Source organism: Rhineura floridana, chromosome 8, assembly GCF_030035675.1.
Source record: "Rhineura floridana isolate rRhiFlo1 chromosome 8, rRhiFlo1.hap2, whole genome shotgun sequence".
Classification (NCBI taxonomy): domain Eukaryota; kingdom Metazoa; phylum Chordata; class Lepidosauria; order Squamata; family Rhineuridae; genus Rhineura; species Rhineura floridana.
The window spans coordinates 45,959,949-45,972,648 of record NC_084487.1 but is presented as its reverse complement, the minus strand read 5'-3'; the positions used below and the strand labels follow the sequence as shown (position 1 = coordinate 45,972,648).

Genomic DNA, 12,700 nt, shown 5'->3' with positions numbered 1-12,700 from the left:
TATGTTCTGCGTACAGATTAAACAAATAGGGTGATATTATTATTGTATTTTCTAGTGAATCATGTCTTCTCATGATGTGTCCAAAGTAGGATAACCTCAGTTTCATCATTTTAGCTTCTAGTGATAGTTCTGGTTTAATTTGTTCTAACACCCAATCATTGGTCTTCTTTGCAGTCCATGGTATCCGCAAAGCTCTCCTCCAACACCACATTTCAAATGAGTTGATTTTTCTCTTGTCCACTTTTTTCACTGTCCAACTTTCACATCCATACATAGAGATCGGAAATACCATGGTCTGAATGATCCTGACTTTAGTGTTCAGTGATACATCTTTGCATTTGAGGACCTTTTCTAGTTCTCTCACAGGTGCTCTCCCTAGTCCTAGCCTTCTTCTGATTTCTTGACTACAGTAGGGCCCCACTCATACAGCGGCTTATGTTCCGGACCCCCGCTGTAAAGCGAAAACTGCTGTAAAGCGGAACCCATTGACTAACATTGACCAAAATGGCGCCCGACGGCAAAAAAATGCCGTAGAAGCGGAACAAGCGCTGTAAGAGCGGGGCCTTTCCGCAATTGACAACCGCTGCATTAGCGGAACGCTGTAAAGCGAAGCGCTGTAAAGTGGGGCCCTACTGTATTGTCTCCATTTTGGTTAGTGACTGTGCCAAGGTATTGATAATCCTTGACAAGTTCAACGTCATTGTCAACTGTAAAGTTACATAAATCTTCTGTTGTCATTACTTTAGTCTTCTTGACGTTCAGCTGTAGTCCTGCCTTTGTGCTTTCCTCTTTAACTTTTATCAGCATTCATTTCAAATCATTACTGGTTTCTGCTAGTAGTATGGTATCGTCTGCATATCTTAAATTATGGATATTTCTTCCTCCAATTTTCACACCTCCATCTTGGTCCAATCCCGCTTTCCATATGATACGTTCTGCGTATAGATTAAATAAATAGGGTGATAGAATACACCCCTGTCTCACACCCTTTCCGATGGGGAACCAGTCAGTTTCTCCATATCCTGTCCTTACAGTAACCTCTTGTCCAGAGTTTAGGTTGCGCATCAGGACAATCAGATGCTGTGGCACCCCCATTTTTTTTAAAGCATTCCATAGTTTTTCATGATCTACACAGTGAAAGGCTTTGGTGTAATTTATAAAGCACAGGGTGATTTTCTTCTGAAATTCCTTGGTCCATTCCATTATCCAACATATGTTTGCAATGTGATCTCTGGTGCCTCTTCCCTTTCTAAATCCAGCTTGGACATCTGGCATTTCTTGCTCCATATATGGTAAGAGCCTTTGTTGTAGAATCTTGAGCATCACTTTACTTGCATGGGATATTAAGGCAATAGTTTGATAATTACTGCATTCCCTGGGATTCCCTTTCTTTGGAATTGGGATGTATATGGAACGCTTCCAGTGTGTGGGCCATTGTTTAGTTTTCCATATTTCTTGATAGATTTTTGTCAAAATTTCGACAGATTCAGTCTCAGTAGCTTGTAGCAGCTCTATTGGAATGCCATCTATTCCTGGTGATTTGTTTCTTCCCAGTATTTTGAGAGTAGCTTTCACCTCACATTCTAAAATTTCTGGTTCTTCATCATACGGTTTCTCCGTGAATGAATCTGTCATCCTGGCATCTCTTTTATAGAGTTCTTCAGTGTATTGCTTCCATCTTCCTTTTATTTCATCTCGGTCAGTCAGTGTGTTCCCCTGTTGATTATTCAACATCCCTACTCTTGGTTTAAATTTCCCTTTCATTTCTCTAATCTTTTGGAACAGGGCTCTTGTTCTACCCTTTTTGTTGTCCTCTTCTATTTCTATACAGTAACTATTGTAATAGTTCTCTTTGTCCCTACATACTAGTCACTGTATTGTTGCATTTAGGGTTCTGACTGTGTTTCTATCTCTTTTGGCTTTTGCTTTCCTTCTCTCTGTCCTTTTGAACAGTTTCTTCAGTCATCCATTGAGGTCTTTCTCTCTTTTTAACTAGAGGTATTGTCTTTTTGCATTCTTCCCTGATAACGTCTCTGACTTCATTCCATAGTTCTTCTGGTTCTCTGTCAACTAAGTTTAAAGCCTCAAACCTGTTCCTTATTTGATCTTTGTATGCTTCTGGGATGTTATTTAAATTGTACTTTGGCATTATGACTGCTTTGTTGGTCTTCTTTAGCTTTACTCTGATTTTCGATACGACCAGTTCATGATCTGTATCACAGTCCGCTTCTGGTCTTGTTTTCGCAGAAAGTATGGAACGTCTCCATCTTCTGCTACAATTATATAATCAATTTGATTCCTATATTGACCATTTGGTGATGTCCATGTGTACAGTCGTCTTTTTGGTTGCTCAAAAAGTGTGTTTGCAAGAAGCAAATTATTGGCTTCACAGAATTCAATAAGTCTTTCTCCTGCTTCATTTCTGTCTCCTAGGCCCTAATTCCCCACAATTCCTAGTTCTTCTCTGTCCCCTACTTTTGCATTCCAATCCCCCATGATTATCAGCACATCTTGTTTTGTTGTGTGATCAATTTCTTTCTGTACTTCTACATAAAACCCCTCCAATTCCTCTTCTTCTGCGTTTGACGTTGGAGCATAGACTTCGATGATGGTTATGTTGATAGGTTTCCCATTTAATCTCATTGATATAACTCGCTCAGACCTTGCGTTGTAGCTCCTAATTGCTTTTGCTACATCAGTTCTCACTATTAAAGCAACCCCATTTCTTCTTAATTTCTCATTTCCTGCATAAAATATTTTGTAGTTGCCTGATTGGAAATGTCCCATTCCCGTCCATTTTAGTTCGCTCACACCAAGTATTGTAATGTTGATGCGTTCCATTTCTTGCTTGACAATTTCTAACTTTCCCTGGTTCATGCTTCTCACATTCCATGTTCCTATTGTGTGCATTGTACAACTCCGGACTCTCCTTTCGCGTCTGTGCGCATCAGCCTCTGGGCTTCCTTTCGGCTTTGACCCAGTTGCGTCATTAGTCACAGCGCTACTCGTAGTTGTCCTTTGTTCTTCCCCAGTAGCTCGGTGAGTGCCTTCTGACCTGGGGGTCTCATCTTCCAGCATTATCTCGTGTTGCATTTTGGATACTCTGTTAATAGGGTTTTTGTGGTAAGAGATATTCAGAGGTGGTTTACCATTGCCTTCCTCTGAGTATGGATGCATCTTAGTCTGGTGTCTCAGCTTTGACCATTCCGCCTTGGGTGCCCCTGCTAGGAGTCTAGCCTCTTGGTCTAGATTTCCAATGGCATTGCTCTTAGCTTCTTCAACACTCTCAAACCCCCTCACCACGTTAAGGTGTGCATCCTAGAGGGGGTGCATACTGGTGGTGGAGGACATTGTCTCATCTCCAGGTTTGCAGTACAAATTTTGCAGTATACCCTGTGAGGTGTAGGGCCTGGAGCAAATCATACTGTGTGGGCCCTTTATTGCCATCAACTACGCCCTGCCTCCCTCCTCCTCTTCATGGCAACGGCAGCAGGGCCTCCCCCTCCCCTTGGCTTATGTTGCTGTTTCTTTTGCTGCCATTTTAATGGTAGTACTGACCTTTTCCTGTCCCCCTCCCCTCGGCTTGCATTTTTTCCCTTTTGCTGCTGCTTTAGCCTCCTGCCTCTTCCTCCCTGCCTCACTCTAGAGAAGCAAGAGGTGGGAGGCAACAGAGCCAACCAGGCAGCATGGCTACCAGCTGTGGCTGCTGGTATGAGACATGAGGCCCTTCAAAGCACAGGCCCTGGGGTGGTTGCCTTGATTGGCTTCCCTCTAGGGATGGCTCTGGATTCATCTACTAGTCCAGTTAGCTTCTACAAATGAAATTTAGAAGGCGGGGGAGTCACCATCTTGTCTTTTCCCTTAGGCGGAAAAATGTCTTGAGTCAGCACTAAACAGTGTGTTATATCTTCTTTGGTGCCTGTTTCGTTGGGGCTTGTGGGAGGAATTCAGAGGTGTGGCAGAATCCATTACTATGTCAAATGTATTAGTCAATCTGGAATAAAGCTTTTGTCAGAAATGTTTGTGGTTCACATCTATCCTCTGAGGCAGCCTTTGCCAACCTGGCGCTCTCCAGATATTATGCTCTACAACTCCCATCAGCCCCAGCCAGCACAACTGATGGGAGTTATAGTTTAAAATATCTGGAGGGCACCAGGTTGGCAAAAGCTGCACTGAAGGAAAGAAAGGCTTGTATGATAGCCTCTTTTGTCCATAAAATAACTCCTGACCTTTAGGTCTCCTAACATCCTTGTTTGTAGCTCTGGAAGTATTTTCCAATTTCCTTTTACAAAATGTAACATTTCAAACTGCTCCTGAGGGTGTCTTACCTGCATTTCAGCCAGCACGAAAGGTCAGTGTGACTCAGTAAAGAGATGTATGTCAATTATTCTCTACTAGAGATGTTAAGAGTGAGTCAAACTCAGTTTGACTTTAAACAAGGGGTGTGTGTGTGTAATTCACTTTTCTGCTTGTTGTCAGACATAGTTAGCATGCTTGTTTTTGATGAGATATAACCTATTATAGAGGGCACTCTTGTATACACATGGTGTACTGTAGGGCATTTTTACTCCATTATAAGAACACCCATTCTTGGATTGTGAAGCATTTCCAAGTTCCAGCTTGAGGTGTGAGCCACCCTTTCTCCGCTTCATGACCTCTTCCACTCAGATCAACTAGAATTCTCAGAATATTTTTCACATCCTCCTGTTTGTATCACATGGACAACCTGGACAAGATCCAGGGTAAAATCACTCTATTTAATTTATTTAATATATTTAATATGTTCTGAGCTGCATAGTTATGGCTAAAAGATTCACAAGAAATTGATTTTGAGTTATTATTATTATTATTATTTATTGGATTTATTAGTTGTCCATCTGGGAGGTTGTCCAGCCACTCTGGGCGACATACAGCCAAAAATATAAATTACATTAGACAATAAACGTAAAAACATTAGCACATTAAAATCACAACCAATAGCCACAGAACCTACAGAACCTAACCCACCTCAAAAGCCTGTTTAAACAGCCAGGTCTTCAAAGCCTGGCGGAAACTCATCATAGAGGGGGCCTGGCAGAGGTCATTTGGTAGATAATTCCATAAGGTGGGGTCTACAATTGAAAAGGCCCTCACCCTAGTCCTCACCAGTCTAGCTGCTTTGACTGGTGGGATAATGAGTAGGCCTTTTGAGGCCGATCTTATTGAGCGGCACCCATGATGCTGCTGAAGGCGTTCCTTTAAGTAAACTGGGCAAGCACCATATAGGGCCTTAAAGGTTAAAGCCAATACCTTGAAGTTGGAGTGCATCAGTTTGGGCCACAGCTCAGTATGACTGAGTGTAATCCCAGGATCATGCAAATACAAAGGCAGGGATATGTCATGAAAATACTAATATGGATGACACAAGAACATAAGCCCTGTTGGATCAGACTAAACAGTGTGTCAGTGTGCATGCCTGCCATCACCAAAGATGGTGACGGGGGCTTGTTGATGCCCCTACCACCATTTTGAGTGAAGGTAGGCATGCATGCTGATGTGCAAAGTGAAGTGACCAGGCATATTTAAGTGCCTGCCAGTTGCGTACATAGACGGGGATGATGTTGTCTGGGAGAGTGGAGCTTCTGCTCTGCAAGCTGCATTGCCATTCGGTCGTGGCCCATGACCTGATGCTGGCAAGGATTGCATAGTGGGAGAAAAACCCTCTCAGCTTCAAGGGCCCTTGGCTACAGTCAGGGGTCCTTGGCCAGCTGCAGGGCCCTCAGCCAGTGCCCAACCTGGCCACCCACTGGCCCATCTAGTCCAGCATCATTTTCTCAGAGTAAATGGCTAGATGCCTATGGGAAACTTGCAAACAGGACAATGCACTTCTGGTCCAGCTCTGCCCACTTTATGTTACCTGCTTATGCTGCCAAGATGCAGAATGATCCACATCTTTCTTTTGCCCTGATGCTCTCGCTTCTTTCCCATGTCCTCCATTCAGGTGAAGCACTTCCTGTGTCTTTCTGGCCAGGTTCCAAACACATGCTTCCTGGAAAGAAGGTGGTTTCCCTTGTTAACATTTCCCCCCCAGGGTGCTTCCAGATAAGGGCTTTATAACACAAACAAGTAATGCATTACAAAAAAATTTCTTTGTGCATGATTGGCATCTTAGCTTCCATACATTCAATTTTCTCAAGTTGTTGATATTGGTTGCTATTTTACCATTTACCATTCACACCTGTGGGCAGAACTAGAGGGAATGTATCTATACAGTGTTTTTTTCTGTCCCTTTCCTCTCATTTATAGTCATCTATATCACATGAGGAGAGCCAGTGTGGTGTAGTGGTTAAGGTGTTGGACTACGACCTGGGAGACCAGGGTTTGAATCCCCACACAGCCATAAAGATCACTGGGTGACCTTGGGCCAATCACTGCCACTCAGCCTCAGAGGAAGGCAGTGGTAAACTACCTCTGAATACCGCTTACCGCGAAAACCCTATTCATAGGGTTGCCATAAGTCGGAATCGACTTAAAGGCAGTCCATTTCCATTTATAGCACATGAGATAGTGTCCAATGCAATTTGAGCCTCACATGTAGAAACATTCATAGCTGCCGCTTATCTGGGGACTTGCACTGAGAAATCTGGCATGCCCAGACTCTTTACTGCCATACTAGGAAAAACAGAAAACACTGCTTTACTAAAGATATGTAGGTATAGATCTGATCAGCTACCTCATGCAGCTACACACATACAATATATATATTTGTTTTAAAAAGGAACTGCTTAATATTTTAGATGTTATGCCAATTTGTGTAATAAATGCATGAAAGGGAGACTCATGTACCTAAACACAGCACACATTCAGCATGGAGCAATGGCCAAGTGTGTTACATTTAACTTCGTATTCTTGCTCTCAACCTCCCCAGCAAGTCCTGAAATATTTAACTCTTTGGAAAACTGAGGCATATTTCATTGGGTTTAATCATACATAGAGCTTCATCAATGTCTAATCTTAATCACTGGTGCTTACATTTTGTTTCACAATTGAACTTTTAGGCTTAATTAGTTTCCGCAACTGGATCTGCAAATATTCCTACAATTCCTTTAATCCTAGCAAGCAAGTACAGCATTGGAGTCAGGCAGACAAACCTTCTCTATCCTTCAATTTATGCATCAGCTATCACTTTTACTTCCTGGTATTTTCACCTTTGAGCCTCTCTCGTGCTATTTATCTGAGCATGGGATCACCAATGCGGAAGAGAAAGTTGATAAAGACACTTTTGTAATGCCAATGGGCAGTTCAGATCCATGTAGGCTTTTTATTCACAATACAAAGTGGAGGCAGCAAAAATGATTTAAGTCCCATGTGTGCGGGCGTGTGTGGGGGTTTGCTAGGTACTAAAAGGACTTGAGTCATAGGGCCCATGTCATCAAATTTGCACATTCTAATTTATGGATAGATGCCTCTGACCATTTTAGAAGGGTTGCCATGTCAGAAGCATTCCAAATCCTGAGATTTCAGGGGCGGGCCCTAGTGATGTCACAGGGTAGGCCCTCAGAGCTGGCTGCATCCCATCAGGGAAGCAAGGAGGAATTTTTTTCTCCTTGCCTCTCCGATGAGATGAAGCCGGTTCTAAGCTGGGATGGTGGTGGTGCAACAATGGGCCTAAATTTCTCTGGGGAAGGGAGATTTGGGCCTGTTGACATGCCCCACCAGCTTCAGAACTGGCTGCATCTCATCAGGGAATGAGGAGGAACTTCTTCCTCATCCCCTGATTGAATGCAGCTGGCTCCAAAGCTGAGGAGCTGAGTCAATGACCCTAAATCTCCCCAAGAAGGGAGATTTGGGCCCATTCTCATACACCCTGGTTTTGGAGGTGGCTGCGTTTGATTGGGGAGCGCAAGGAGGAACTTCACCCTTGCCCCCCCCTACCACCTCTGAAGCTGAGAGTGTGTCAACAGACCTAAATCTCCCCGGGGAAGGGAAATTTGGGCCTCTTGTTGCATTCCCCCAGCCTCAGAGCTGGCTGCATTCGATTGGTGGAGTGAGGAGGAACTCCTCCTCACCCCACCAATCAAATGTAGCCAGCTCCAAAGGAGGTGGTGGTAGTGCATCAACAGGTACAAATCTCTCTTCCACAGAGTCTTCCCAGTCCCTGGTCACTGGGGATTGCTTGTGGCCACAGTGGTGGTTGTGGGTGTGGTGGTGCATGTGCGGCCAGGCAGCTGACTAGAAACCTGGAGGTTGACGTGACTTGCTCAGAGACCTGAGGAGGACCCAAAAAACCAGGCCTGGAGTTCTCCATCCTTGCCTTAGTCAGTTTTTAATAGCTGCTTCACCCTGTCAGTCATACTTCCTCCTAACTCAGTTATCCCTGGTGCAAATATTTCATGCAATTTTCCTGTCCTTTCACAGAAATGTACTTCTTTACATTCCAAGACAGTGTTTTAAAAATGAATATAACACTGAAGTCTACAAATATATATGGCTTCTCTTTGAAGCCGGTAAGGAAGTGCTCCTTCCTGCACAATGTGGGTTATGAAACCTCATTGCTATTGTGAGCACATATTATTTTCTGCTTTGCCTCAGCATTCACATCCTGGTAATTTAATATCTGAGTCCGCTTCCTGGTTAAGCAGGGCTCTGGTTACTGTAGTTACCGTACATTCTCCCTCTCAGTACTGCACTGTGCGTAATGGTTTACAACCTGTGTGACCTGTTCCTTCCTTGTTATTCTGGCACAGATTGAAATAAACTTGGAATCTTCCTACTTCTCAAATACCTTTTGCACACTCTTTCTCTCCTCGTTGTAGTGTTTCATTCACTCCAAATCTAGTTTTTTTCTTTTTGTCACTATGCTTAAACCATGTCCCTGTCTCCAACCTCAATGCCCTCTTTGCATTTTGGGTAGATTGCTATGAGAATAAAGTAAAACAAACAATAAACTGCAGTGACACAAAACCTTCAGCTCTAACAAAAAGTGTATTCAATGAACCAGCATAAATACTTCTCCCCCCAATTTCCACTTTTTGTTCTGTTGAAGATATTGAAGATCTTCCTTTTTAGGCAAGCCTTCCCAGAGAAGTAATCCCAGACATGTCCATTGTCAAATTTCTTGAAATTTACTACTCATCATCACTTGGTCTGGAAAGGTCAATTCCTGATTCACACAGAGAAGCTATTTTAAAATGTCCTCAGGGATGGAAGAGAGAGCTGCCCACAGGCATCAATGGAGATTAAATATTTTAAAACTTAATGTAGCTGAGATTAGGCACAATGCTGTCCACCCTACAACTCCCCCCCTCCACTGCAGTGGGGAAAGCAAATGGAGAACCTCACCCAAAAACAGCCTAGTGAGGATGCTCAGTGGACACAGAATGCTGAATGACTGGGTAGGGGGTGGGGATGGAATGGAGTGTCTGGGACTCTGAACAGGGTTACTGAGGTGATAAAAGTAAAGCCTGAAACTCTAAAGCACTATATAAATCAGGGGTGGGGGATTCTTTTGGCCCAGCAGGCCAGATCTTTTTCTTCCTGCACCCAACAGACCAAACTGGATAGTCCCACCCACCTTGTCAAAGCTGGCCCACGGGGTTGAGGGGAAAGAGCGACCAAGCAAGATTTAACTCCCCATGCATTACCTAATGCATGGGGAGTTCAATCCTGCTTTCTGCAAGTTTGGGTACACGAGAGACTTCCCCGCAAGAAACTGTTTCACGGACCCAAGCCAAGCAGGAACGAACTCATCACATGTCAGCTGAGGGGCTGGCAAGCTGGGGGTTCAAGATTGCTTCCGGCAGGTTTCAGGTGCACAAACAACCAATCCAGCCACGCTTCTACCTGTCCCATACCTAATATCACATAGGTGATATCAGGTGGGCATGATTTGATGAAACCAGCCTGAGAGGCCAAATGGTGGGCCAAATTTGGCTTGCTGGCTAGAGATTCCCCACCCCTAATATAAATGCTAAGTCTGATTCAGGAGTGGCCAGCATGGTGAGGCTGTGCTGTGACACCAGCCTCCAGATAGGTGTGGGGAACTACTACTTCTATCATCCCATTGACCATGCTTGCTGGGACCACTGCTTTTTAACTTGTTCATAAATGATCTAGAGTTAGGTGTAAACAGTGAGGTGACCATGTTTGCTGATGATATTAAATTGTTCAGAGTCATTAAAACACAAAGGAATTGCAAAAGCTCCAAAAGGACCCCTCTAAATTTAATGAATAGGCAGTAAAATGGCAATTGCAATTCACTGTAAACAAGTTGTGCATATTGGAGCAAAAAATCTTAATTTCACATATACACTCGTGGGGTTTGAACTGGCTGTGACTGACCAGGAATGACACCTTGAGGTCATAGTGGATAGCTCTTTGAAGATGTCGACCCAGTGTGCGGCAGCTGTGAAAAAGGTAGATTCCATGCTAGGGATCATTAGGAAACGTATTGAAAACAAAACTGCTGATATCATAATGCCGTTACATAAATCTATTGTGCAGCTGCATTTGGAATATTATGCACAGTTCTGGACACCTCACTTCAAAAAGGATATTGTAGATCTGGGAAAGGTTCAGAAAAGGGCAACCAAAATAATCAAGGGGATGCAGCGACTCTCTTATGGGGAAAAGTTGCAGTATTTGGGGCTTTTTAGCTTAGAGAAAAGTCAAGTAAGATGTGACATGATAGAACTGTATAAAATTATGCATGGCATGGAGAAAGTGGGTAGAGAAAGGCTTTTCTCCCTCTCTCATAACACTAGAACTCATGGACATCCAGTGGAGCTGAGTGTTGGAAGATTCAGGACAGATGAAAGAAAGTACTTCTTCACACAGTGCATAGTTAAACTATGAAATTTGCTCCCGGAAGAGGAAGTGACGGCCACCAATTTGGATGGCTTTAAAAGAGGATTAGATAAATTCATGGAGGATAAGGCTATCAGTGGCTACTAGCCATGATGGTTATGCCCTGCCACCATAACCAGAGGCAGTCTGCTTCTGAAAACCAGTTGCTGGAAGCCACAGGTGGGGAGAGTGCTCTTGCACTCAGGTCCTGCTTGCAGTTTCCCATGAACATCTGTTTGGCCACTGTGACTAGATGGGCCACTGGCAGGCTTTTATATTTCTATGTCGGGGCTGACGGGAGCTGTAGTTCAGCAACACTGGGAGGCCCAAAGGTTCCCCAGCCCCGCTCTGTCAGGTGTATTTTGGAGGGGGGATGCTTCGGGAGTTCGACCCGTTACTTTTTCCACAGCCGCCCCCCTGCCGGCCCCCTCCAATCCACCACCCACCCACTCACACACACACACACACACCAGGGTGAAGGAGGAGGCAGGAGGGGGGAGGGCTCCCCAGCCAAACCATACAGCAGAGGCTTCTGCAAAGCTTCTCCAAGAGACAGGCTGTCGGCAGAAACCAGCAAAAAATCTGCTTAATTTCACTGGAGGGGGACCAGAATGAAGCAGATATTTGCCCGCCCCAGCCTACAGCCTGTCTCTTGTCCCGCAGTGTGGCTGTTCTTCCTCCTCCTCCCTGGGCTAGCACTCCAGGGAAGGATATTGCTGAGGCCTCCGCTATATGGATGTGCGGGGGGGGGGGCTCCTGCCTCCTCCTTCTCCATGGTAGCGGGGGGGGGCAGATCTGTAGCAGCACAGTGTGAATGTGTGTGTGTCTGTGTGAGAGAGGTGGCATGAAGGGACTCTGCACTTGAGATAAGGAGTTTACGCGGGAGAACGGTGGCAAGGATGATGGAGGTGATGGATCAGTTCAGGTTTCAGAAGAGGAGGAGGGGCACATTAGTTGCAAAGCATTCAAGAGGGATGAAGAATCGTGCCCTTACTCTCTCTCTCTTAAAAAAGAGGCGTTAGAAGTTTGTGAGATCTTCCCGCCTTCTCCCCACATTTGAACAAGGTAAAAGAGGACAAGGCTCCTACACCTTTAATAGATATGTAGAAGAATCTTTTACAGCTGGTATAGCACAGTGGGGAGGAGAGCCTGGCTGGGAGTCCAGAGTCTGTGAGTTCAAATCCCAGCTCGTGTCTCCTGGGCGTAAAGGGCCAGCTAAAGATCACCCCACAGTGAGTGGCTCAGGGGTTATGTGCCCTGCCACCTGTGCAGCCGTGGGCAAGCTGCATAGTCCCAAGGAGCCCAGTTGCCCCCCCAGCTGGCAGTTGCAGAGAAGGAAGGGGCTGGCTTGTGTAGCTGTGGCAAACTGAGCAGGCCCTAGCCAGCTGGGGAGGACTAGCCCTAGCCAGCTGGGGAGGACTAGCCCCAGAGGGAGGCAATGGTAAACCCCCTCTGAATACCACTTACCATGAAAATCCTATTCATAGGGTAGCCATAAGTCGGAATTGACTTGAAGGCCGTCCATTTCCAGAAGAGGGAACTTCAGCAGATGGCATGCAAGGTGCATCTGCTGAAATGCTGTCTCCTACACAACTATTGCAAGTGCAGCAGGCCACTCTAATAAAGGATCATGCAAAGGGCATCCTCTGACCCTTTGCCCCTTAAGCACCTTGCTCTAGTTAGGGTACTGATTTTCCACCAGAGGTGGCTGATACCCCAACCTAAGGTGGATCACAGCAGTGGCATCACCACTGTTTTTTTCAGCCATGTTTGTCTTAGGGTAGCCAGATAATGTCATGCTTACTGGAATTCCCTCTTCTACACAACTATTGAGGGTGCAGAAGCCCTACTCTCTTTAATATGGCATTTGCACCGT

At 45.0% G+C, this 12,700-nt stretch overlaps 2 protein-coding genes across 6 annotated transcripts in view; one reads left to right on the top strand and one right to left on the bottom strand.

Moving 5' to 3' along the window:
* Positions 1-12,700, top strand: part of ENTHD1 (ENTH domain containing 1) — a 160,576-nt gene that overhangs the window by 10,892 nt on the left and 136,984 nt on the right. The gene's annotated exons all lie outside the window — the stretch shown is intronic.
* The window catches only part of GRAP2 (GRB2 related adaptor protein 2), a 100,873-nt gene that overhangs the window by 8,257 nt on the left and 79,916 nt on the right, over positions 1-12,700 (bottom strand). For 3 of the 5 annotated variants that reach the window (XM_061639194.1, XM_061639196.1, XM_061639195.1), the window contains exon 6: positions 5,897-6,028. The exons of the other annotated variants lie outside the window; for them this stretch is intronic. In XM_061639194.1, coding sequence (XP_061495178.1) covers positions 5,897-6,028 — 132 coding nt within the window. The remainder of the gene's footprint in view (positions 1-5,896; positions 6,029-12,700) is intronic. 5 annotated transcript variants of the gene reach the window in all.